The 25,403-nt window shown below is 32.2% G+C and overlaps 1 protein-coding gene across 2 annotated transcripts; it reads right to left on the minus strand.

The window, feature by feature from the left end:
- Window positions 1-10,329: 10,329 nt before the first annotated feature.
- On the minus strand, window positions 10,330-18,247 carry LOC120091532. 2 transcript variants are annotated; one of them, XM_039049607.1, is made up of 16 exons: window positions 17,985-18,247; window positions 17,077-17,288; window positions 16,368-16,504; window positions 16,171-16,281; window positions 15,966-16,067; window positions 15,745-15,853; window positions 15,441-15,641; window positions 15,011-15,179; window positions 14,778-14,856; window positions 14,595-14,688; window positions 13,776-13,872; window positions 13,184-13,277; window positions 12,752-12,824; window positions 11,536-11,709; window positions 11,132-11,254; window positions 10,330-10,821 (listed from the first exon to the last, which is right to left on the minus strand). In XM_039049607.1, exons 1-16 carry the CDS (start codon window positions 17,995-17,997, stop codon window positions 10,660-10,662), a joined length of 1,950 nt encoding a protein of 649 aa, XP_038905535.1. In that variant the 5' UTR covers window positions 17,998-18,247; the 3' UTR covers window positions 10,330-10,659. The 2 variants fall into 2 exon arrangements, with proteins under 2 accessions (XP_038905535.1, XP_038905536.1); XM_039049608.1 differs by lacking the exon at window positions 17,985-18,247 and having other exon boundaries at window positions 16,368-16,488; window positions 17,077-17,216.
- Between the last annotated feature and the right edge of the window lie 7,156 nt (window positions 18,248-25,403).

Genomic DNA, 25,403 nt, shown 5'->3' on the forward strand with positions numbered 1-25,403 from the left:
TTAGATACAAATTTATAGGTTTTAATAAATCATTAAAATGTAAGTGTTATAGTTTTCATGAGAGAGTTTAAAATTTATAATCAAGAGTTACATGCAAACATAAGTCCAAATTAATTTTAAATAGTTTAAAAGTGATCAACCTAGACTTAAGATCTAAAAGAGGTGTCGCACAATTTAGTCTAAATTTCCCTTTCAAGTCATCGCCACAACATATTAAGGTATTTGCTTTAATTGAATTGAAAGTTTTCTTTTATTAAAATACTATTTGGTTCATGTACTTCGAAGTTAAGCCACGTTTACAACACTGGTAATGTAATTCATCAAAATCGTAACTTAAAAAGTCGGTACTATTTGATTACGTTTGTTGTCGTTTACAAGTATTTTGTTATCATAATAAAATATCGACATTACCATGAAATCTATAATCAAATATTGTAATTTGATTGAGGACATAAAAGTGATCAATTAGATTATTTTTTAAAATTACGTGAGACCTACCATATTTTGAAAATATTTTGAACGGTTTAACCAATTCTATTGATGGTAATACGGTTTTATCTATAATAGTATTGATAAAAAATCAAAAAAAAAAAAAAAAAAAAAAAAAAAAAAAAAAACCATTTTTTTTTTTTTTTTTTTTTTTTTGTATATGGTATTTGGTCTATAATGGTATTGATAAATTTTTTTAAAAAAAAAATCTAAAATTTTGAGATTTTATTTGCTCAGTAAATAACAAAAGTCTTAGAAAATCTAAAATTTTAAGGTGTTATTAGATGATAAATATGATAGAAAAAATATTCCAAAAAAACAAATTTTTTTTTGGATGTTATTTGCTTGATAAAAATAATCTGGGATTTTATTTACTACTTTAAAAAATCCAAGATTTTGGGATGGTATTTGTTCGATAGTGATATCGGTAAAAAAGTCCAAAAAAATCTAAAATTTTGAAATGTTATGTGCTTGATAAAGCCATCGATATAAAAAAAAATCTAAATTTTTGGGATATTATTTTTCGATAAATGTATCAATAGAAAATAAAAATTAAAAAATAAAAATTTTTGGGATATTATTTGTTATCAACCAAAAAAAATCTAAAATTTTGGATATCATTGAAGTATCGAGAAAAAAAAAAAAAAAAAAATCCAAATTTTTGTGATGTTATTTTCTAATGTGTCGATAAAAAAATCCCAAAGATCTAATTTTTTATTGGAAAAGGGTTAAAGTAAACAACAATAATGGTAATCAAATTGTGTTTACAAGATGGTTAACTAAACGTGTTTAAAAGCAATCTAATTACCTTTAAGATTGAGGTCCGTTATAATTTGTTCATCAATGAAAATCTATTACGTTTATACCAATTTTCATTCCAGTGACATAAACGTAGCCTTAATTCAATTGTAGCCCTTTTATCTTCAAATGTAGGATTTTAATTCTTATACTTTGAATGAATTTTAAATACTATTCAATACTATTTTGTATTACATAGTATCAGAGCATCAAGTGCTCTATTTTCTTCTGTATAAGGGCGTCCTCTTCAATGTCATTGTCTATGTCTTCTTCAACGCTATCGTCAACATCTTCCATCATTTTACCTAATGCAATGTTGCCATCTACGTCACCCTTTCAGCAAAATTCACAAATCAAACCTCTCCCCCTCATTCCACCTGTCTCACAATCTCGTCTTCCTCAAGTTAGTCCCCATCCCTAAATAAACCCTAATTTTACCAAAACACTGGCCTTCTCCCTTTCCAACCTACAAATGGCCTTTTTCCATATCCTTCTGCTCAAACATTTCCCCTCTCCTCTCCACCTCAACAAAATAGGAGTCCCTTTCCATCTCTTACTCAACTACTATCCATCAAACTCACCGATTCTAATTATTTTCTTTTGAAGAATCAACTTCTCGACTTCATTATTGCATATGATTTTGAAGGTTTTATCGATGGCTCCAGCCTAACCCCACTTTAGTTTCTTGATCAATTGCGAACGTAGTGTTGAATTTAGTGTCCTAAATCTCATTCACCTTCTAGTTTGTAATTTTGTAAATATGAATTATTTATTTAATAAAATAAACAACATTTTATTTGACATTTAGATAGTATCAACTCAATCCAATAAACTAAGATTCAAAATCATTTAATGAAACTTAGACAATATGTGGTAGATATACAACTAAATCGTGTTCAAGTAATGACCTAAAAAGTCTACAATATATGGTTAAGGTTGGGTGCCTTATCGTAGTGATACTATAGATATGACCCACTTTGTATAGTTAAATGAGTTGTAAGTGTTACAAACAATATGATCCATATTGTTCATGTGGAGACATGTGAGTTGGGGTATCCTATATAAAGATTAGTTTCTCATAATAACACCGTTGATTGAAGAAACTAACTTTCCACTAGAATGACTATAGTTAACTTGACCTTAATCCTGGGTGAGCGTGAACTCCTTGTTAGGTTTCATGTCCTAAAACTCGTGGTTTGTAGATAATAAACTCATTCTATAATTCAATAAAGTTGTTCTTGAAGTTTGATTCAATAAAGTGGTATTGAATATATGAATTGCTTATTTCGTTTTAGAAATAAATCCAATAAACTAAAAGATCCATGACTATTATTACATGAGTATCTGAACTTTATGTGGAGACATAAGAGTTGATTACGTTCGAGTAAATAGTCTAAATGATTTATAGTATATGAATAAGGTTAGATACCTTATTATGGTAACACTATCGAATACGGCCCACTCTTTAGTTGTTACAAGAAGTTGTAAAGTGCTACAGACGAAGTGATCCTGATTCGTACATGTAGTGACATAAGGAGTGGAGGCGTTCTATGCAATGAGTTTGCGCAAGATCGGACCAAGAAATAAGTCACTTTTATTTCATAATGTTGTTTACTGTTTAAGACTGACTATTTCACAACAATGACCTACGTAACTTGACCTTAATCTTGAGGTAACTATGAACTCTTGTTTATTCAGGATTATCCTTAGATTTACATGGGTGAGGGTTGGCTCAACAGCGCCGACTCAATAAGCCTCCCATTTCAGGGGTAAGACCGGGTAAATAGCTGGAGACATAAGGTGCAAGACGAAATTTACTCCTACCCACTTTCAAGGATAGTAGAGAGGTTGTTCCCTTAAGTACTGACTCTGGGTCTTGAACAAGGAGCCCCACCCTCTCATTGGACCGAGAGGGACTCGGTTTGATGATCGGATCACAAACCAATTGTTCATTAAAGGATTAGTGAACTTAAGAAACAAGAGGTAATCTCGGGGGTAAAACAACCTTTTGACCAAGCCATTATTATGAACAACTTGTGAAGGGTTAACTTACTAATCATGTTTATATCGAATGGACACGATATATCTACAATGAGGGGAGTGCAACTACGGGTTTTAATGGAGTGACCCGGTAGTTAACGAATGGGGATTAATTTGGTGTAAACAGTTTAGCCAATTAATCTCGGATCGTTAGAGCTAGATCACTAGATCCCCTTACTAACAAACGGATTAGCCTTAAAATAGCATGATAAGTTGATTTGAAACGTTCAAATTAGAGGAACTAGTAATTATATGTGATATAATTACGCGTTTAATTTTGGAATTAAACAAAATTAGAGAATTGATTAATATTTAAATATGATTTAAATATTAAATTCATGAATAAGGATTCATAAAGGTGAAATGTGTTAAATTAATGTAATATTGGATATTTAATTAATTATTAATTATTAATTTTACTAGAAAAATAATTTTGAATTAATTTTTATAAAATTAATAAAATTTCAATTTAAATTATTAGAATTAAAACTGAAAAGAATTTTGATTTTGAAAATCAAAATTGAAATTAAAGGAATTAAAAATTTGGAAAATCCAAAAAGAGTTGGATTTTTCCATTCACTTCTTCAAGCATCTTATTTATACCTCATTACTTTCCACTCAAATTTCTTAAGCATGAGTTGCGATTCATACAGGAAATTGCATGAAAGTCTGCAATATAAAGCTGAAATTTTGAGTAGAATGATGATGTAATTGTTGCTGAATTTTGAGAAATTAAAGGTTGAAGAAAACTAATGAAACCAGAAAATCTTTCTCCTCCATTTTCCTTAATTCAAACTTGTTTTAAGTCTCACAATTCAATCTAAGGCACCAAGAGAATGGTAGGGAAGACCTTGTGGTCGTTCACATCCAAAGGAAAGGAGGATTATAGCTGGAATTCGTGATTCAAAGGTACTTTAAAGGTTAGTGTTGAAACTCTATTTTATTTGAACATGTTGAGTTTGAAGCCAACATTAATGAATTGGAATGCTTAATGATCCTGTTTTGCTTCCGTTGCTTGCTTCCTTAATCCAGCACTCTAGTCAATGAGGGAAAACATTTAATTTGTATGGGTGAGAGTGGTCTTTTCGCTGACTTAATATGTCTACCATTGTGGGGTTTTGTCCAAGTAGGAAGTTGGGAACACTACACAAGATGGAATTCACTCATTCCTATAGAAAGCGAAAGTAGATAAATTGCTCCCTAAATAGCTGATTCCATGTCTTGAACAATGAGGCCTCACCCTCTCATTGGCCCGAGAGGGTTAGTTTATAGTTGGACTATGAATTGTTTGTTCATTAGAGGAATTCGTGGTATTTAAGGAGTTGGATATAAGTGTTGGGTTTTATGTCTAAAACTCATGGTTTGTAAACATAAGAACTTATTCTGAAAATTTGATAAAGTTGTTGTTGAATATATTGTTTTTTAGAAATCCAATAAACCTAAGTTCCTTGACTATTATATGAGTACTTGAACTTTATGTGGAGACATAAAAGTGAATCAGGTTCGAGTAAATAGTCAAAATGATCTATAGTATATGAATAAGATTGGATACCTTATTCTGGTAATACTATTGGATGCGACCTACTCTATAGTTGTTACAAACAGTTGTAAAGTGCTACATGAACCAAATTCGTGCATGTTGAGACATGAGAAGTGGGGGTATCCTGTGTAAATGAGTTTTGTGCAAGATCGGACCACGAAACCTGTCACTCTTACTTTATAATGTTGTTTACTGTTTAAGACTGACTATTTCAAAGCGATGACCTAGGTAACTTAACCTTAATCCTGAGCTAACTATGAACTCCTGTTTGTTCAGGATTATCCTTTGATCTGCAAACGGTAAGAGTAGACTAATTGCCTCTGCTCAATAAGCTTACCATTTTGGAGATAAGACCGGATGAATAGCTGGGAACATAGGGTGCAAGAGGGAATTCACTCCTACCCAATTAGGGTTAGTAGAGAGGTTGTTCCCTTCAAGTGCTGATTCTGGGTCTTGAACAAGAGGCCCCACCCTCTCATTGTCCTGAGAGGGATTCGATTTGTTGATTGGATCATATATCCTGTCTCTTATACACATCTAGATGTGTATAAGAGACAGAGCCATTATTATGAACAACTTGTGAAGGGTTAACTTACTAATCATGTTTATATCGAATGGACACGATATATCTACAGTGAGGGGCAGCTATGGGCTTTAGTGGAATCACCCATTAGGTAACGAATGGGGGTTAGATCGGTCTAATGAGTTTAACCGATTAATCTCGGATCGTTGGAGCCCATGATCTGTAGGTCCGCAAGGTCCCCCTACTAGCTCGTAAATTGGTAAGCTTTAGGGTAGCTTGAGAAATTAATTTGAAACGTTCAAATTAAACAGAACAAGTGAATAAATATTTAAATATGATTTAAATATATGAAAATGATTATTGTGCAAAAATTAATTTACTATTTGATATTAAATTAATTAATTTTTTAAATTGATTTATGAAATTAATTTAAGAAAATCAATTTTTGAATTAAAATGTCATTTTGTGTTTTAAAAAGAAAATGGAAAAACAATTTGCATGGTTGCACAAAATGGAAAATAGATTTTCTCCATTACCATCATCTTTATGCTCACACAAAAACCATTATCTTCTCTACTTTGATTCTCCAAGCATGAGCGGCAAGCCATGCACTCCATCCCTTTGTATGTTCATCTAAATATATAAAGAATATTGGAGTTGGAGAAAAAAAGGGGAATACAAAATTTTGAGAGAAAAATTTCGGTGAAGAAGAAACTATCATCTTCAATGTGAGCTTTTCTTGTTTCTTTACATCTTCAAGTTGTTCTTGAGTCCCACAAATCTGCCTAAAGCTCCAAGAGCATAGTAGGGAAGGCTTTGAGGTGGTTCATATTGATATCAAGTGAAGACAACAGCTGAACAGACGTTTTTCTTGGAGAGTTCATCAAAGGTATGTTCTAAAAACCCATTTTTTACGAAAAGCATGCTTTAGTTTTTGCCAAAATTAGTGAATTAGAATGCTTATGGATCCTTGATACTTCCGCTGCATGTTGTTTAACTCTTACAATAAGTACAGGGGTAAAACTATAATGACTCAACTGTAGTTATGAGCAATTTGTGAAAGGTTAACTTATTATCGATTAGTTATATCTAATGGACAAGAAATATATCTACAGTGCGAAGAGTGTACCTATCGATCTTTAGTGAAATGACCGGCAGTTAATGAATGTTGATTAATCCAATTAAAGAGTTCAATTAGTTAATCTCAAATTATTGGAGCTTCTAATATGTAGGTCCACCCTTTGTTAGCTCACTAAGGATAGAAACAAGGACTATTTGTTTTTGGAACAATTTTAATTGTTCAAATTATTTATGGAAATTAGAGTAATTCATTATATAAATATGATTTAATGTATGATATATATCGATACACTAGAATATATAGTTGATTATAAGCATGATTTATAACTAAAACTATAAAATATACGAGAGGAAATTTTTTTTAATGTGATTTAGCTAATTTTTTAAATATTATAATGTGATTATAAATGTATATAATATGGTTGTTAATGGTTAATTTACCTTATTATAAACATTATTTTAATAACTATTTAATATTAAATAATATTATGTTAGTCAAAATAACTTCCTTAATGGGAAGATTCTTCGGTAAACATGGGAAGTGGGGAGTTATCGTAACTCCTCTTCCTCCCCCTATTATTCCTCCTCTTCTCTACATAGGAGACAATGTGTGAAAATGCGGCAAGAAAAAAAAATTGGCTCTCTACTCCCTCTCACTTTCTCTCACAAATTCTCTCTGCCAAAAACTCATAGAAGTCCACACTTCCATCCTTGTGTCCTGAGAATAAGAAAGATTCCATTTGGTGGTGTTCAATTTGGGTTGAAGATCGATAGGGTTTTTCACGGTGAGATTGTTTGTGACTTTGAAGAAGAAAGCTTGGAGCTTATTTGGTCTTCAAAGGTATTCTTCTTCATCTCTGATTTTTCTTAATTGAAAAATCCTCTATGCTTCGCCTGATTTTATTTTTTGTAAAATTTTTCCCAATCCCAATTCAAAGACAGCAATCAATTGGAGATTCAATCCCTTCAATTGGTATAAAAGCCAATGGCTTACCTTTGTTTTGGTTTAGGGTTATTAATTCTGATTTTTTGGTGGGTATTTTGCACATTAAATTCATGTGATGAATGTTGTAATTCATGTGAGTTTTGACTTAATCGATGCTTGCGATATTTGGAATTTAGATTCGTTTGCTTGTTGTAAGGGTCCATACGTTTTTGGGCATTTAACTTAATTGAGTCTATATTTGAAGTTTGTGTTATTTGTAGTTGCTGATACTACAAAGTGTTGAGTCTTATGCCCTAAAACTTATAGTAAATGTAAACAATTGACTATCAATAATAAAGAGTTATCGGTATTTCAACAAGCTGTATTGTATGCATTTTATCTTAATAACCCTAAATTCAATAAACTAACATAATAAACTAACATCTTAGGCTATCATATGAGTCTTTGAATAGTATGTGGAGACATCCAGGGATCAATGTTTAAAATATAGTTTAAAAGGTCTATAGAATAGAGATAGGGCTAGATATCTTATCCTAGTGACATTATCGATACGACCCACTTTGTATGAAAATAGTAGGATTATTAGCAGAATATTAGTATGGTATTAGAAAGGGGAAATTAGTAAATAGTTAGTAAGTTTATTAGGTTTTTAGTTATAAATAGAGGGAGTAGGTTGGGAGTAAGGGTGTGAAGAATTTAAGAGTAGCTCTCTTAAGGCAATAGTATATTGTAATTTCTTCATTGGCATTGCAATATAATTCTATCTTTTAGTTTGCTTGCTCTTTGTATTCTTGAGTTCTCTTGTTAGGATAGGAGATATCCTAACAAATTAGTATCAGAGTCGATAATGCTTGATCGTTATTATTTTTTTTTATCTTTTTTTTTTGTTATGGATTTTGATCGTAAAATGGAAACATTGTTGGAAATACAAAGAGAAATCAAAGCAATGCAATAAAGGATCATAGATTCCTTGCTGAAGAGATGGAGAAAGAGAAGAGAGCATACTAGTAACCATCAAAACTAAGAAAGAAGAATCGGCTAAGGAAAGTTCAGAAAAACAGGAAACATTCATGGCGGGTGTAGAATCTAAAACTTCCAATCAGCTTACAATTGAAAACTCATCTGCGAAAGGATCTTTGCACATGTTGGAAAGCACTAATGAAGGAGCAATGGTGTTTATTCCAACAAGCTCCATTAAGAGAAAATTGACAAACATAGAAGAGAAGGTAGAAGACTCCAATGGAACTCACGGGAACGAAAATAAAAGATGAGAGAAATCGGAGAAGAGAAACCTGATCATTTGGGTTCATCATCGATGGCCAAGAGTGAAATGGTAAAAAAGAAGCACTTGGTGGAAGTGGAAGCGTACAACACCGATAAGAAAAATAGTTGATCGATGAATGAAGCATCGTTCGAGGGAGAAATTTTCTTTTATCAAAGGTTGGGAAAACGAATTGGTAGAATGATAAAGAAAAAGAAACCAGTGGCAGTTCAGGGGCTGAGATAGCAAAGAAATCAGGGAAATGTTGGTTCGGAAGTCGCAAGATTCGAGGGAGAATAAGAGAAAAAAAAATAATGAAATGAAGATTAGAGGCGATGGCATGGGTGGTCGGACATGATAAAGAAACCACAAAGAGAGCCAGAGTTGCATACAAAGGTCGGAAGAAAACTACGTGAGCAAATTTGAAGGCCACACATGTGTCAAGAGGTGGGTCTGAGGAAAGTGTCGTGGAGTATTATAAGGCTATAATAGTAGGATTATTAATAGAATATTAGTATGATATTAGAAAGGGAAAATTAATAAATAGTTAGTAAGTTGATTAGGTTTTTTAGTTATAAATAGAGGGAGTAGATTGGGAGTAAGGGTGTGAAGAATTTGGTAGTGGTTTTCTTGTGAGAAATTTGGGAGAGAGTAGCTCTCTTGAAAGGCTATTATAGTATATTGTAATTTCTTCATTGCTATTGTAATATAATTCTATCTTTTAATTTGCTTGTTTGTTCTTTGTGTTCTTGAATTCTCTTGTTAGAAGGTGTCATTACGGACAAGATATAATGTATGTATTCACTTAAATTGGTAATATGAAAGTTACCCATTTGTCTAATAACCAAGTCAGGATCACCATCTCCAGGTTTGAACCATAGACAAAACCATCCAACATTGTGATTGAACTCTATTTGGAAAGAAGACGCAAGAACTTGTAATTAGGGTATGGTTAACGATGATTTACAGTTAAAGAGATCGACTACGGATTCAAAGAGAGAAGAGGATGTCGATTGGATAATCTTATAGTCTATGATTCATCTGAGAATATGGCTGCTAATTACTGCTTATTCAACCTTTTTGTGATTGTGTAAGTGTCATGAATTGTCAAGTAATAATTCTCCAATTGACTACCTTTTCTTTCCTTGAATCTATGATCTCTTCAGTGGTTTCTAACAGCACAGTATATCACCATCACCCTAACCTTTGAACTTTGCCCCAAATGGATCCAATTTTGTTCCCCTATTCTTTTTCAATCTGAAAGCCAGTTATTGGAATAGGTTAGTATATGGCTTGTACTTGTATAAGTTAGTGTTTTTTATCCTGGTGCTAGGTCCAAACTAATTAAACTCGTAACTCGACTCGGGTAACACAAGGTTCCAATGAAATTCAATCTGTTGGTAGTTAACAGGATTCTTAAGGCCAACATCAGTAAATAATCTATGTTCGGGGTGAAACAATATAAAAAAATATTGGCAAAGCTAAAGTAGAGCATGAAGAAGTATTATTTAACCTTTTGTTCAATAAGGGGAAAAGGATAATATACTGAAACTGCATAACACCACTATCTCAAGCACTGTCACTACGCAAGGGAGAACCTTAAAGTAGGTCTATGACTACCGTAGTTAGATAGGTATAACGCTAACAAGGAGGCAAAAAACACCATAACTTCATCATCATGCACGATAGTGTGGGTTACTACTGACTGAATCTATAATATTTAATACGCATGTTCTTTGCACAGGGTTGTTCAATATCAACTGCTACTTGGGAAAGAAATAACATAGCAGACATTGTACAATAACCGAGAAAGTTACCTCACTTCAAAAAGGGCTTCCAAAAGGAAATATTCAAGTCAGATCCAAACGTGTCAAGGATCTCACATCTGAGTATTTGACCTGTCCTCAACTGAGGACTCTCAAACCTGCTCCACGTCGGTTGGGAAATCTACAATTTCCACTGTATTTTAGCAGGCAGTCGTATTATGATCGACATAAGTTGAAAACTTCACCCCGCATTACATCAACTGGCAAGTGATCGTGAGTGTATCGCTCAGGTCCTTGATAGACTCCAGACTTCTCCAAAAGAGCAACCCCCTCGTCCCTACCATATCTTGATGCATAAAGCTTCAGGTATTCAATGTCCTAATTGGCATCCAAAACAGATTTCATTAACAGATCCAAGGTAAATAAAAATGAGTAGGCTATCCATATCCAGGCAATTTTTGCAACCTGAACTTCAAGCAATACTATACATTGATGTAATACAAGATTAATTATTTGTGTTAAACAAAAAACAGGAAAATATGGCCAAAGGACTTCCCCCACGTTTGTAGTTTACATGGTCTACTGCCTACACGGGTTAATATGTATATACTAGATAATAATTCACATCCAAAATGTTAGGTTTAAACTTGAATGGTCAAATTTAGCATCAAATAGGAGTTAGAATCACCTGCAATCCACTAAGAAGACGCTCGAGTCTTACTGAAGCAACTGGCTGATGTGAAGATGAGAAAACCTCCCCAGGGTAGAAAAGCACTCCATCTCCAGGAGGAAGGCCTCGCCTGAATCTTATCTACTCAGAGCATGAATAGAGATTTGTTAGGAAAGCATGTGACATGTTCGTTCAACACTTAGGAGGCATTTGGGACAAGAAGTGGAATCGTGAACTCCATGAAGTTATGAAGTCCACAGAGTCAATAAAGTATAAAATTGATGATTTTTAGTGGTGGGACCAACAACTCCTTAAGCCAAACAAGGAACACAGTTCACAATTCCACTTCCTAACTCCTTACTCTCCAACTCCTTGACTCAAACACCCCTTAGAGGTTCTACAGCTATGCAGGTATAGTTTACCTCTGCACTCGGAACTGTTGCCTTCTCATAACAGTTTGCACCCCAATAAAGAAATCCAGTTCCGCCTTCTTTCCATACACGCCACATCACCGCACGATGTTGCGTACCTCGCATCCCGAGGTGCCAATTTGGATGGGGATCACCTGGTCCCATGCACACATATGTCCACCATTCCTACCAGAAAAGTAAATTTATCCTCAGCAGAGACCTATGCAGGACTTAAATCTTTAGACTACAAGAGGATAGCAACCAATTTAAAGAAAACTAAAATAGAATATTCTATAATGCCTGAATCACAGATGCACTAAAGAAAGAACATAAATATTTCATCCATGGAGAATCTTAAGGCCTGTTTGGTTGATAATCTGTGTATTTTGTTTTATGTTTTTAAATTTATTGAATTCAGTAAATATATGTTCGGCAAGCAATTTGGATATTGCTTTTCAAAATTATTTTTGGATAAAATTTAACTAAAACATCTACAAAAATTAATTAATAATAGTCTATATTCAACTTAACATTTAGTGGATAACTATAACTAGTTATCCAATTCCACACTCTACTGTCAAACACATATCTGAAAATATGAAATACAACTATGTTTTCACTGAATTCCTCATTTTCAAATTTATGTTCACAGATTTTTTACCAGATAGACCCTTAAAAACCTGTACTTTTAATCAGTCACCACCTCTAGTCCATAAACTGTAATTACCAGGAGTCCTGAAACAACTCAAAACAGAATTCGAAGCTGTAATTTAAATGACTGAACATCACTGTCAAAATAAAAGGAATGGCATTAGGGTATTAAGGGTACCTTAGTAATCAGTTAGAAAAGTTTTTAGTATGAATTATTAATTTATTATAAACAGAGGGGGTGAAAAAAGATAGAGTAAATTGTTTAGATGATTGTAGGAGACGGAGATTGCTTCTGTTATCTTGTAGCTCTTTATCTTTTACATTTCAATATAATATAATTGGGTTCTAACACAAAAACCTAGAGATGGAGAGAGGCAGTGAGGAAGTCACAGCACCTACACAATCTTTGCTTGAACAAGATCTGGTCTATATGTTGTACAACTACATCTTCTATTAAACAGGTGATTTAACCATAAACATACAACTTCATAGAAATTGATAAATGGGAATTTGAAATCGTAAATAGAATACGGCTCTAAATACACTTTAGGGACACATGACTTCAGATAATTATTACCTCACCGTTCTCTGGTTGTAATTCAGCAACTATATCCTTGACCAGATCCTCTCGATTGCCAAGCACCCATTCACTGTGCAATTAAAATAAAAATAAAGAACAAATGTTTTTTTATGCTAAACTTAGTGTAGATAGAGGAAAAATGATCGCAAGACTGGAGGAAAACCGTCAGATTTTGATAAGGCAACAAGATAATTTTATGTTGGAGTGTGTAATCCTTATAGTAGTACTACACCATAAAATCACCTTCAAACAATGCCAACTTAAAAGAGGCAACAGAAAATAGTCCAGCCTAGAAGAACCTGGCCTGTGAAATATATTATATATTCATCTTCCATTCCACTCATTACTGCTACAACACATGTTAATTATATGCCCCGTTCCTTCTATTCTTATTTATCTTGCTCCCTCGACTTGCAATTAAAGTAGTACCTTGTGCAATAAATTTGAGTATGTGGGCGCAAGAAACTTGGAACCTTCACAAATGCTTCAAACGTAGTGGGTGCAAGAGGCGCATCACTGGGTCCTGCTTAAAGCAACAATCGCAAATTAAATTCATGATTACGTATTCCTATCAAAAACTATGATCAAATCCTCTAGAGCCAAAACTTAAATAACAATGAGGTTAATGCCTGAATACTGTTGATGAAAACTCTAATACAATCTTTATTTTTGTATCGTGAAAATTATTGATCTAGCAGGAAAATTTGTGTAAACATATGGAATAATATAGTTCATCTTAGGAAGTGATTTTGAAATTGTTAAAATCGCTTTTGTTAATGACTCCAAAACATAACTTTAAATATCACTCAAAATTAATTTAATATTTAATTTCACTTTTAAATACAATTGTCATATCATTAAAATTGGTTTGGAAGAATTCATAGTATGTCTCATAGTGATTTTGAAAATAACAAAAGTGATTTTAACCATTTCAGAATCCCTCCCAATTCCCAAACATGCTTGTAATCTGAGTTTGTAGTAGAATGAATAGAACAAATAGAACCAAGGGCATATCTTATACCACAATAGTATGTTGTCAATACACGAGCATCAGGAGCATAAGCACGAATCTCACTAGACATACTGCGAACAGAATCAAAATGTTCCATATTCAATGGCTGCCATAGAAAGTTTGAAGTGGTAAGCTTTATGAAAGAATCACAAAAAAAAAAAAAAAAAGGTAGTGAAGCTCTATGTAATCAGTCTAATAGATTTATCTGACGAAATCATTTAAAATGATCATATTGAACGCTGGACTACAGATAATCAAATTCTGTTCCAATCACCATTTTTCAACGTCTATTTTCACAGTTAGAAGGTTTACAAATACAATATAATTGCAAAGTCAACCTTTAGCTAATTGTTAGGTTAAAAAACACTCTTTTGAACCTAAACTTTCATGGGAGTTCTAATTTAGAACTTCTACTTTAAAATTTATAACAATTTAATCCTTACCATAAAAGATTCCATCAAAATTAACTGTCATATTATAGATCAGCTTAGTTTTCATTTGATCCCCAATCAATTTATCAATCTACATATTAAGAAAACTCATTAAATCTTTACAATATTTCTCAAAATAGACTTAAGTGTTACTAATTTTAAAGTGTAAAGACTTAATTGTCACATATTAAAGTTCATTGGATAAATTATTACAAAATACAAGGACTAAATCGCTACAAATTATAATTTGGGGACTAATTTGTTACTACCACGAAAATTCAGGGACCAGTGTTTTTTAACCTAACTTTTTAATCTCTAAAATGAATATTATTCCCAACATCCAATTGACGGTATAGAATGGGTATGGGTTGTATTTGGGCGACTACAACATAAATACCTCGTCCCACAGGTAAAAATAAGCTTTCTTCCAGTGCGTCTTTGTCCTCAATATCTCAACTTCTCTTTGCAAGTAATCTTTTGCCGCATCACCACTGTGGCATATCAACAAGTTGGTGGAAGTTCATCAGTTTCCATCTCAAACATACCTGACATAAGTGAATGGAGGAAACTGAGAATTTACCCAAAGACTGCTCTATATGGTACAGCATAAGCTGATAGTCGTGGGTCCGAAAAATATTCATCTGACTTCGGATGATCAGCTATATAGGAATAAAAGAGTAAGCTAACATCAGATTGAGAAAGCAGCAGAAAGCAATATTCCATCAGAAAGTTAGAACAATCAGAAGTTATCACATATTGCACTACAATAACATATAACCAAACTACGGTTCCTGGTTTGTTTCATCATTATACCTGGCCAGGGGCAGGTGTAAGTTAAAACACGCATGCCATCACCCCATCTGCAGAAATAAGGACTGATTCTATATTGAAGAAGCCATTTAAAATGTTCATCCAATGCCTCAAACCACTCATCAGTACCATGTTCAACGCCAAAACGATCTTCGATTACAGTATCGGATACCTAACTAATAGTTAAGACTTGAAAGCAAACTTTTTCAGGCATGTATTCTAAATGTCTTCATTCTTTGTTGTATAAAAAGAAAAATAAAATTTAAAACTACCCTAGATTTTTAGGCAGTCAGTAGTCTGTTAAGAAACAATTGAAAGAAAAATTTATTTCAAATAGGACCATGTGTACCTAAATGTATATTTTAAATTCATCTAACAACTTGTATTGATCTCCAAACAATAGTAACTTATCTTTAATATACAGCAAGGATACACCAATTACGGCAGGAAGTGAAGGAGTAGCAGGTATTGTGAAGTCCCAAACCGTCAACATTATCTTCACACGTACTGAAAGGTTTGAAAAGGCATCTTCATCCATCACATCAATTGAACCATTCTCAGAATAAAATTCAGAAAATGATGGGGAGAGAATAACTCTTTTTAAAGAAGCAGTTGCAGATTTCACTGTTTCTACCTAAAAAGACAATGTTTCATACAAGCATCTTAAATGCCAGCAACCATGACACATGATATTTTATAGTTATAAGCAAGGTAAGAATGGTAGATCCACAACCTACCACTTCATCCAATGGCTTCTCAGCGGCAGTTTCCATAATATCCAGACAGCTCTTAAGTTCCTTGTATATTTCATGCTTCTCAGCTCTGCCAAGGTACTGTGTTGAAGATCTGGTGCAGTTTAGAGCATTTACCCGTAAGTCAAACATCACAATGAAAACCTAAAATAATAAATAAGGAAAATTTTTCACATGTTTTGAGCTGTAAAAGTAAACGGACTCACTCTGCATCTGTTTTTATAGCAGAAATGATGATTTCTCCCTCATATTGACCTGGGGGTTGCATATTTGGGACATCAATCGAAACCCAAACTGTAGTAGTTTCTCTGCAACATTATATATCATTGTAGAGTCAGACAAAAATCAACCCAGCATTCTTTACACTACATAATGTAGAATATCCCAATTCAAAACATAAGTCGTCACTACCCTGGAAGAAGGTTTATTTGACTAACTGGAAGATCAAGTGGGACAAGGGCATCTGGAACACCTAATATGGGGACCACACGCCGCAACCTCAATGATTGTCCAACAACTAACCTGCACACAACCACCTCCGGATGCTTATAAGGGGAATACTAATAACACATGAAACTCTGCCTAAATAATTGCCTAGTGACACTAACCGATCGCCAGATGTGGAGCATAAATCACCAGAAGAAATCTGAACAATTCCAGCCATGGCAGAAGCGCCCCAAGATATTTTTGGACGAATAGCAATTTGAACACTTTCCCTCTCATTTCTAGCTGCCAAAAGATTTATCTGAAAAGATAAGACTAAAACTTAAATTCCAAGATTGATGCAGCGGAAGTCATCAAATATTTCATACAACGTCATGTTAAAGGAGAAATCCAACGAACACACAAATATTTGAACACTCACAATGGCACATCTCAAGGCCAAATCCTCACAATAAGTACTTTTCACAATTACCAGTTGTCAGATCCGATCATTCGACAAAAAAATAAGCAAACAAGGTATTTCTACTTTCTCTATATTATTATTATAGGAAAACAAGTGAAACTGGTTTCTGTTTTATTAGTTGGATTAACAAAGACGTTATTCCGTGAATAAAGCATGTTCATTAACTAAGACTAACTCTGTTTACCATTCTGTTAGTCAATGGTCTGTAGGATTCAGAATGTAATCAGTCTCCAAAAAAAAAAAAAAAAAAAACTTGAATTTCAGTAACTCGTACTTCCTTTGGTGGCATCGCCCTAAGCTCCCCCACCGACATACTTGAAACTCATTATGATTTAATAAATACAATCTTCTAGCTTCCATTAAAACCAATAGTAGGAAGAAGATACTAATTATATAACTTTCATACTTACAGTTTCTAAACGCCTAGGCATTTCCTGAGGTCCAACATTTGCCGTGCTTGGCATGCACCACACATCGACTAGATCTGCTGTAGGAACTTCTGTGGGATCAATAGATCTTTTAGGGAGAGTTGATGTGTGTATGCTGCCATCATTCCAACCATAAGCAGTTCCTCCTCCTGCAACGCCCTCAACTGGGGGCACGAGAATGCCCTGAGGATTTCCTGATAGGGGAATAAACAATCATGGTGTCATGCAACCAAAATATAAGGCAACAACCATAACATTTTTTTTTTTAGAATGCCAATACTCAAGCACTAATCGCAAAAATCAAACTCTAAGAAGCATCAGAAATCCTTCATCAAGTTTTGACACGACCAAAAACCAGATAACTTGAGAGTTCTAGAGAATCTGACTAATTTATAGTTTATATGTAAAATCACCAATTCAATTGCCAAACATCGAAAACTTGTACCTGACGAAACATAAAGTCTAACAAGCAATTTTCCAATAACACAATGACGCTATTCGTATACTTCAAAAGTCTACAACAAGCTGATAATGAAGTTAACATACGCCACTACATGTATGAAGCTATAAGCTGAAGTAGATAAACCGCCTTAAAAATTCACTCGATTAAGAGCATGAACTCGGGAATATATCCTAGTAAAGGCAGAAACAAACACATGACAGCCTAAACTCGTGGCAAATAAATCGATACTCCATCCTTCCTTGCCAATAGCAATGGTGAACATCCTAATCCTAATTTTCTCATATCTCTTTCCGTCATTCTCTGATTTCAGTTTTGGCAAGATCGACGTGGATCGTAAATGGGGAAAGGAATCCATTAAAGCGCATGATTAAGGAAACCGCCATAGATCATATTCGAGAGCGAAGTGAAGGCAATGGCTATTACTAACCGGTGTTGTCCATTTCCAGAGACGCCTGTGGTATAGAGCTCACAAATTGTAGCGATTGTAAAGCGTTTCCAGTCAAGTTTCAGATTATGAAGCGGAAAATCAACTGACGGAGAAGATCGCCTCCCAAGAACATAGAAGGATTGGCTTGCCGATTATGGGAAGGAAAGACGAAGAAACGGGTAACTGGAACTGGTACATCAAACTTCGCTTTATGCCCCCCCTGTAACTCCATTTCCTCGCGACGCAAATCTGCGATTAACAATAAATTGTCCGCACAAAATTGTCCGATTTTTCACTTTTGATTATGGCCTTTCTTACCTATTTACATTTACAGCTATGATATGTGAGACGTGGCATGTATGATCCATGATGTACGTAATTTTTCTTCGATGGAATATATTCCAGAATACTTTATACATAAATAATTCTTTTTCGAATATAACCTACAAATTTTTAAAAAATAAAATGTTTAGATAATAGGGTAATCTATCTAATAAGATAAATAAATATAACCATGCAACGAAAGCAATCAGAATCAATAAACACTCTAATAAACAAATATAAGCATGCAACGAAAGCAATCAGAATCAATAAACACTCTAATTACATTTAATTTGAGTTCTAAAAAGCATTCAAAACAAATTTTCACATAAAATGATTTCAAGAAGTCATACTTTTGAAGAATCCTTCAAATCCAAGTTACTCTTCACAAAATCTCAACTTCAAATCTTTAGCAAGAAGTCATACTTTTGAATAATCCTCTAAATCCAAGCTACTCTTCACGAAATCTCAACTTCAAATCCTTAGTGAACCTCCAAAAGATCTTCTCTACTATTCTTAGCCTTGAATTTGAGTGGTGAAACTCAATATTGAAGTGAATTGAGTGAGGTAATAGAAGAGGGTTTGAGAGCTTGAGAGAGATTCGTAGAATTTTCTCAAAATTTAGCAACTATCTCTATTCTCGAAAATTTGAGAGTTTTATTCATCAAATACATGCAAGCAATCTAGGTTCTCAGTAATGGCCACCTCAATTTGAGCTTGAAAGTGGGCTAGATGTTTGGATTGAGAAGATACACCACACCATCCCAAAAATGTGGATAAATCCACTTTCTCAATTTAATTCATATTAAGTTGAATTAATTTTCAATCCTTATTTTGATTTTAATTAATTCAAAATTCAATTTCTCAAATTGAATAGAATTAAAAATTAACTTGATTTTAATTAATCAAATAATAATTTAATATCAAATATTAAACTAATCAAACATTTAACTTTAAACATGAATCATATTCATGTATTTAATATTTAAATCAATATTTTATAAACTCTCCAATTTCGTTTAATTTCAATAAATTAAATATTTAATTATATCGAATATAATTATTCAAACCCTAATTGCAATTTGAACACTTCAAATTGAAAACCCTAAATTCAAAGTGCAATTCAATTTGAACACTTCAAATTATAATCATTTCAAATTCGCTTCATTTACTAATCCAAGGTGTTCATGTTTTATGAGCTAGTAGAGAGACCTTATGGATCTACAGATCATAAGCTCCAACGATTTTAAATTAATTGACTAAACTCTTTAGACCAAATTAATCAATATTCGTTAACTACCGAGTCACACCACTATAGCTCGATAGTTACACTATCCTCACTGTAGATATATTTGTGTCCACTTGATTTAACCATAATTAGTAAATCAACCCTCCACAGGTTGTTCGTAATAACAGCGGTGTCAAATGTTGTTTTGCCTTCGAAATTATATCTTACTCCTTGAGTTCCACGATCTTCTAATAAACAATTGGTTAACCGAATCCCTTTCGAGCCAATGAGAGGGCAGGGTCTCTTGTTCAAGACCTGGATTCAGCACTTAAGAGAACAACCTTTCTCATATCCCTGAATCGGGTAGGCGTGAATTCCATCTTGCACCCTATGTTCTCAACTATTTACCCGGTCTTACCCATTAAGTGGGAGGTTTATTGAGCCGGCGCTGTTGAGTCAACTCTCACATATACAAATTTAAGGATAATCCCAAATAAACAAAAATTCATAGTTAGTTCAGGATTAAGATCGAGTTACCTAAGTCATATATGCGAAATGACCAGTCTTAAACAGTAAACAATATTAGTATGAGTGACTTATTTCTTGGTCCGATCTTATGCAAACTCATTGCATAGGACATCTCCATTCCTTATGTCAATATATGAACGAATCAGGATCACTTCGTTTGTAGCACCTTACAATAAATTATAACAACTACAGAGTAGGTTGCATCCAATAGTGTTACTAGAATAAGGCACTCAACCTTATTTGTATACCATAAACCATTTTGGCTATTTACTCCAACTTGATCCATTTTTATGTCTCCACATAAAGTTCAAGTACTCATATAATAATAATCATGAATCTTAGTTTATTGGATTAATATTTACAAGTGCAGTCTACATATTCAACAATCACTTTATTGAATATTGTCAAATAACATCTTTATTTAAAAATAGAAAATGTTTAACTTTACAAACTGCGAGTTTTAGGACATACAACCCAACATCTATTTATACCATATATAAATGGAGTTAAAAAAGGGAGATTTTTTTATCTTCCCTTTTTGCCCTTACTTTTTTTCAAAATGCCTATTCTATCCTTATCCCTTCGTTCTAAAACCATATTCTTGAAAATACATTCCATCCATAAAAAAATATAAAGCTTATCAATATAATGAAGAGGTATTATTATACATTCTAAAGCACATTTTTTGGAAGACACCTCATCATAAAAATTCTTAATCCTAACAATATAATGAAGAGTTATAAATAGAAGATTATTTGGGAAAGTAACGGAAATTCATATCGTCTTCCAAATTTCTCTCAAAAAGAAACTTTGGTGTGGTGAGGATCGTCATAGGAGAAATCTTTGCTGGCATGAGCGTTTTTCACGAGGCACATCATGTCTCTCAACAATTTTTTGTTAGTTTCCTTTTGTCATTGTCCAACAAAATAATAGAAGTTCTTTTTCCTTTATTGATGTTTTTTTCCCTTTGCTAATAAATTCATATGATTAAACTTAAAATGAATGGTTTCTAAAATTCGTTATAAATGAATAGAAAATTGCTTGGAAAATTAGAAGAAATTTAGATCGTCTTCAAAATATCTCTTCTAAAAAGAAACTTTTGTGGTGTAGTGGTGATTAGTTTTTCTTTTTTTCTTTTGTTATTATCTAACAACAGAAGAGAAATTCTTGTTTCTTTATTGATATTTCTTTCTTTTGCTGATACATTTAGATGATTGAACTTAAAATGAATGACATTGGCCATGAATGAAAATAATTCATGTGGTTAATTAATGTTTTTTTTTTTTTTTTACATGAAAACAAAAGTGTAATGATAATGATAGACATGATGATAAAAATAAATTTATTGTTTTATCAAGTAGACCATCATTTTAGCCCAAGTTTGTAATTTGTAGTTTTTTTTTTATCCTATCTTATCTTTTTTTTTTTATATATAATTTTTTTTTGCTTTCTTTGGTTGGATTTTTTTAATTGATAATATGTTATTTTAAAACTAATTATATGTTTATTTAATTAGCGAGAGTCGATCTTAAAAATAATATAATTATTTATAAACCAATGTATGTGTAAAACCAAACTTAATTATTTAAAATAATTAGCATCAAAACTATTTAAATGCCACATAATTATGCAAATAATTCAAAATATAATAGTTTCATTTTTTAATTTAATTTGCACATTCTTTTATACAATGTATTTTATATTGAATTTATCTAATTTGTATTTTGTAAAAAAAATTAATAATAATAAAACAATTCTACATAGTTTAACTGATAAATTCATTATAAGTCAACTTTCAAGTTTGTTTATAAATTCATATGTATCTATTTTAACCATTACAAACTATATGCAGATGCAACATACGTGTTCTAAACTTAGTATTATATTAAAAAGGACAATAAAAGAGGAATTTTTCTCTTTCTTTGTTGCCTTTAAAACTTTTGAGAATTCGTATTTTGCCCTCACAACCATTCGTATTATGTTTTTAATGATTTATATTTTGCCTTCTTCACACTTAAACATACACATCTCCCAGGGAAAAAAAAGGATATCACACATTTTCAACGTGATGCATCACTTCATCTAATAACTAAAAATTCATATAGATACATCCCTTCACTTAATGACTACAAATTTTATAGACGCATTTCTTCATATGATCATAAGCGTAGATATATCCATTCACATCATAGCTACAAAATTTTCATAGTATAAATACAAACTTTTATTTTTTCCTTGCCCCAACTCCATTTTCAAATGTCTTATGATAGAAAGAATTTTAGAATGATAGTATTGAATCTTCCATTCTCCATTTCAAGATGATCTCATTTCTCCTTTGTATCTTGGTTTTGTTGGTTGCTTTTTTAATGGATTTTTGTTGCCACCGCCACCCAAGGCTCTCACTAGATAGTGAAATCTCTAAGAAAATTCTCTCGGGCTCTTCTATTCGTAATAGAAACTAAATATAGATTTGAGGATAAATTTTCTATATATTATTCCATCAAAATTGAAGACAACTAATATAAAGAAGCATAGATATAAAGATGTAAAATACAAAAAGGAAGATACACGTGTCAACATAACTCGAGACAATGATTAACCAAAAAAAAATCAAATGGTACATAATTAACCACGAAAAAAAAAAAAAAACTTTAATACTATAGTTCAACCTTTAGTTTCGATTGATAAGATACATAAGGTTGAAGGATTAAAAGAAATTTATACTTTTTATTTTTTATTTTGATATATACTAATATAAAGGTGAGAGAGGAGAATCTTTATCTTCCTATTTTATCATTCATTTTCAAATAAATATCTATTATATCCTCAATTTTAATTGTTTATACTTTTTCTTCACATCACAGTGATATATTTTATTTTATTTTATTTTCTACATGTATTCTCTTAAGAAGGAAAGAGAACGAAAGGGCACATTGTTAGGCAGCAAAGAGGAGAGAGGAAAAAACCAAAGTACAATCTTGCCCCCATATAATTTAAAACAACTGTGTATCTTTTCGTTTGGTAAAAGAATGCACATCTTTTCCTTTTATTATTTATTTTTTAGGTTGTTTCTTTTTCTTTTTCAATTTTAGACCTTTATGAAAACATAGTAAAATTTTGTATTTTTTTTTCAAGATTAATAAATTTAATTGTGAACTCATGCACGCTTTTTCTAATTAATTTTATAAAATATACTCCTTTTTTTTCCTATTTATTTTCTGTCTTTCGAAATTACTATATTTTGCAAAATGCGTCAAATAATTACCCTTGACCTAATAAGATCAAATTATAAGTTATGGGACAAATATCAATTTATATCTATGAACTTTTAGTGTTATATCAATTTAAATCTTGAACTTTGAGGATTGTTTAAACCTCAAATTAATTATTATATTAATTTAAACCTTGAACTTTTACAAGTATATCAATTTTAAATATTGAACTTTCATAATTGTATCAACTTAAACCCTCCATTATATTTTATTTTGATACATTTATGAATGTTAAGGGCTTAAATTAATATATTTATGAAAATTCAGGGTTTAAATTGATACGCTTATGAAAGTTCAAAGTTTAAATTGATATAATTATTAGTTTGGGGTTTAAAATGATACAATCCCAAAGTTCATGGTTGATACAATCATTAGTTTACGGTTTAAATTGATATAATCCCCAAAGTTTAGGGGTATAAATTGATATTTGTCCTAAGGTATATTATTTTGTCTATTTTTCTTATCATTTTTATTTTACAAATTTCATTTCAATTACGTCACATTATTTTAATTTTATTCATCTCATATATATATTATAATATTTTTCTCTTTCTTTACTTTTATTCACGTCAGATATTTAAAATTTTAAACTCAATTACAAGTATATTTATTTAAAAATCTTACTTTTGCATTAAAAATTATATCTCAAAATTTTATACCACAATTTTGTTATTTATATTTTGATTTGAATGAAGAAGAAATAAATATATTTAATTTTCACAATTATAATCTTAGTTTCTAAAAAGTAAAATCATTATCAAATCATAGTTATTATATACCTTTCAATTTTATTGAACCAATGATTCAAAATTATTTCATTTATGAGTTAGAAGAAAATTCTTGAAAAATCCAGAATTCCATGATATAATTTCTAATAAATATATTGTACCACAAACAATAAACATATAGTTTTACGTCTACAATAAATATATAGTGTTGGGTATTTTTTTTTTTTAATTTCATTTGATGACATTTATTTAATAATTGAATTCAAAGAAAAATAAAATCTCAATCAACATTTAAATTTTATCATAAAAATTATGTCATGAACATTATAAACCTTTTAAGTCACGTGCACCGTACGTATCTCTACCTAGTTATTTCAAATGTCAAAACAATCAAAAATATTTTCAAATATAACAAAGTATCATTGAGACGCTATAAATGTCTATACATATCCATCATTGTCTATCACTGATAGAGACATCTATCAATGTCAATCACTGATAGATAATGACATTTTGCTACATTTGTAAATAAGTTTGCTCATTTTGCAATATTTGAAAACAACCCTAATACTATCTTTCAAGATTTTTAAGAAGTTCCCTTATGGGGTGTTTGGCTCATCAACATGACGTAGATTAATTTGGTAAAAACTCAATGCTTGGCCTACCAATTTTATGTTGGTGGAGTTGAGGTTGTTATTTCTATTAACTTTCCCCAACTCTCTATTCCTCTAGTAACTTTAAAGGCTCCACCCATCAATCACTATTGATGGATACTGCTGCCATACTCCAGCTACATACTCCGACAACCAGCTTTGCATAAACAACTCTGGTAACATATTCCGACAACTACCTTCACACGGTCAACTTCGATGACAAACTTTGGGCTCCGGCAACCATCTACGATGACCAGCTTCGGCAACCACCTTCGCGCACACAAGTAATTCCGCATGACATACTCCAATTACCACCTTCGTGTGCCCAACTCTAAGCTCTGGCAGCCACCTTCGATGACAACTTTGGCGAAGACCTGTTGGAAAAAATCTCTTACTTCTACTACAAGAATAAGCAGCAAAATAACGAAGAAATTAAAACAAAGCAATAAAATTGTAAACACAATAATTAACATGGAAAAACTCCAAACTGGAGAAAAAACCACAAACCCAAAAAATCCACTATTCGATAAATTATTACAATCATACAGAAATCTCCGTTAACTGTCAGGCACTCCACTAAAGACCTACAACTAAAATCTTCTTACTACAGATGTATTATGTGTCCATCTTAACCAATCAATAGTACAACAACCCTTCACAGATTGCTCGTAAGTATAGCTCGGCCAATA

The sequence above is a fragment of the Benincasa hispida genome, chromosome 11 (genome assembly GCF_009727055.1).
Source record: "Benincasa hispida cultivar B227 chromosome 11, ASM972705v1, whole genome shotgun sequence".
Classification (NCBI taxonomy): Eukaryota; Viridiplantae; Streptophyta; class Magnoliopsida; order Cucurbitales; family Cucurbitaceae; genus Benincasa; species Benincasa hispida.

Coding starts and splice junctions, on each gene's coding strand:
- LOC120091532 (XM_039049607.1), bottom strand. Junction 16,068..16,170: donor CAAATAAACCTTCTTCCAGG/GTAGTGACGACT, acceptor ATAATGTTGCAG/AGAAACTACTACAGTTTGGG. Junction 13,278..13,775: donor ATTGACAACATACTATTGTG/GTATAAGATATG, acceptor TGCTTTAAGCAG/GACCCAGTGATGCGCCTCTT.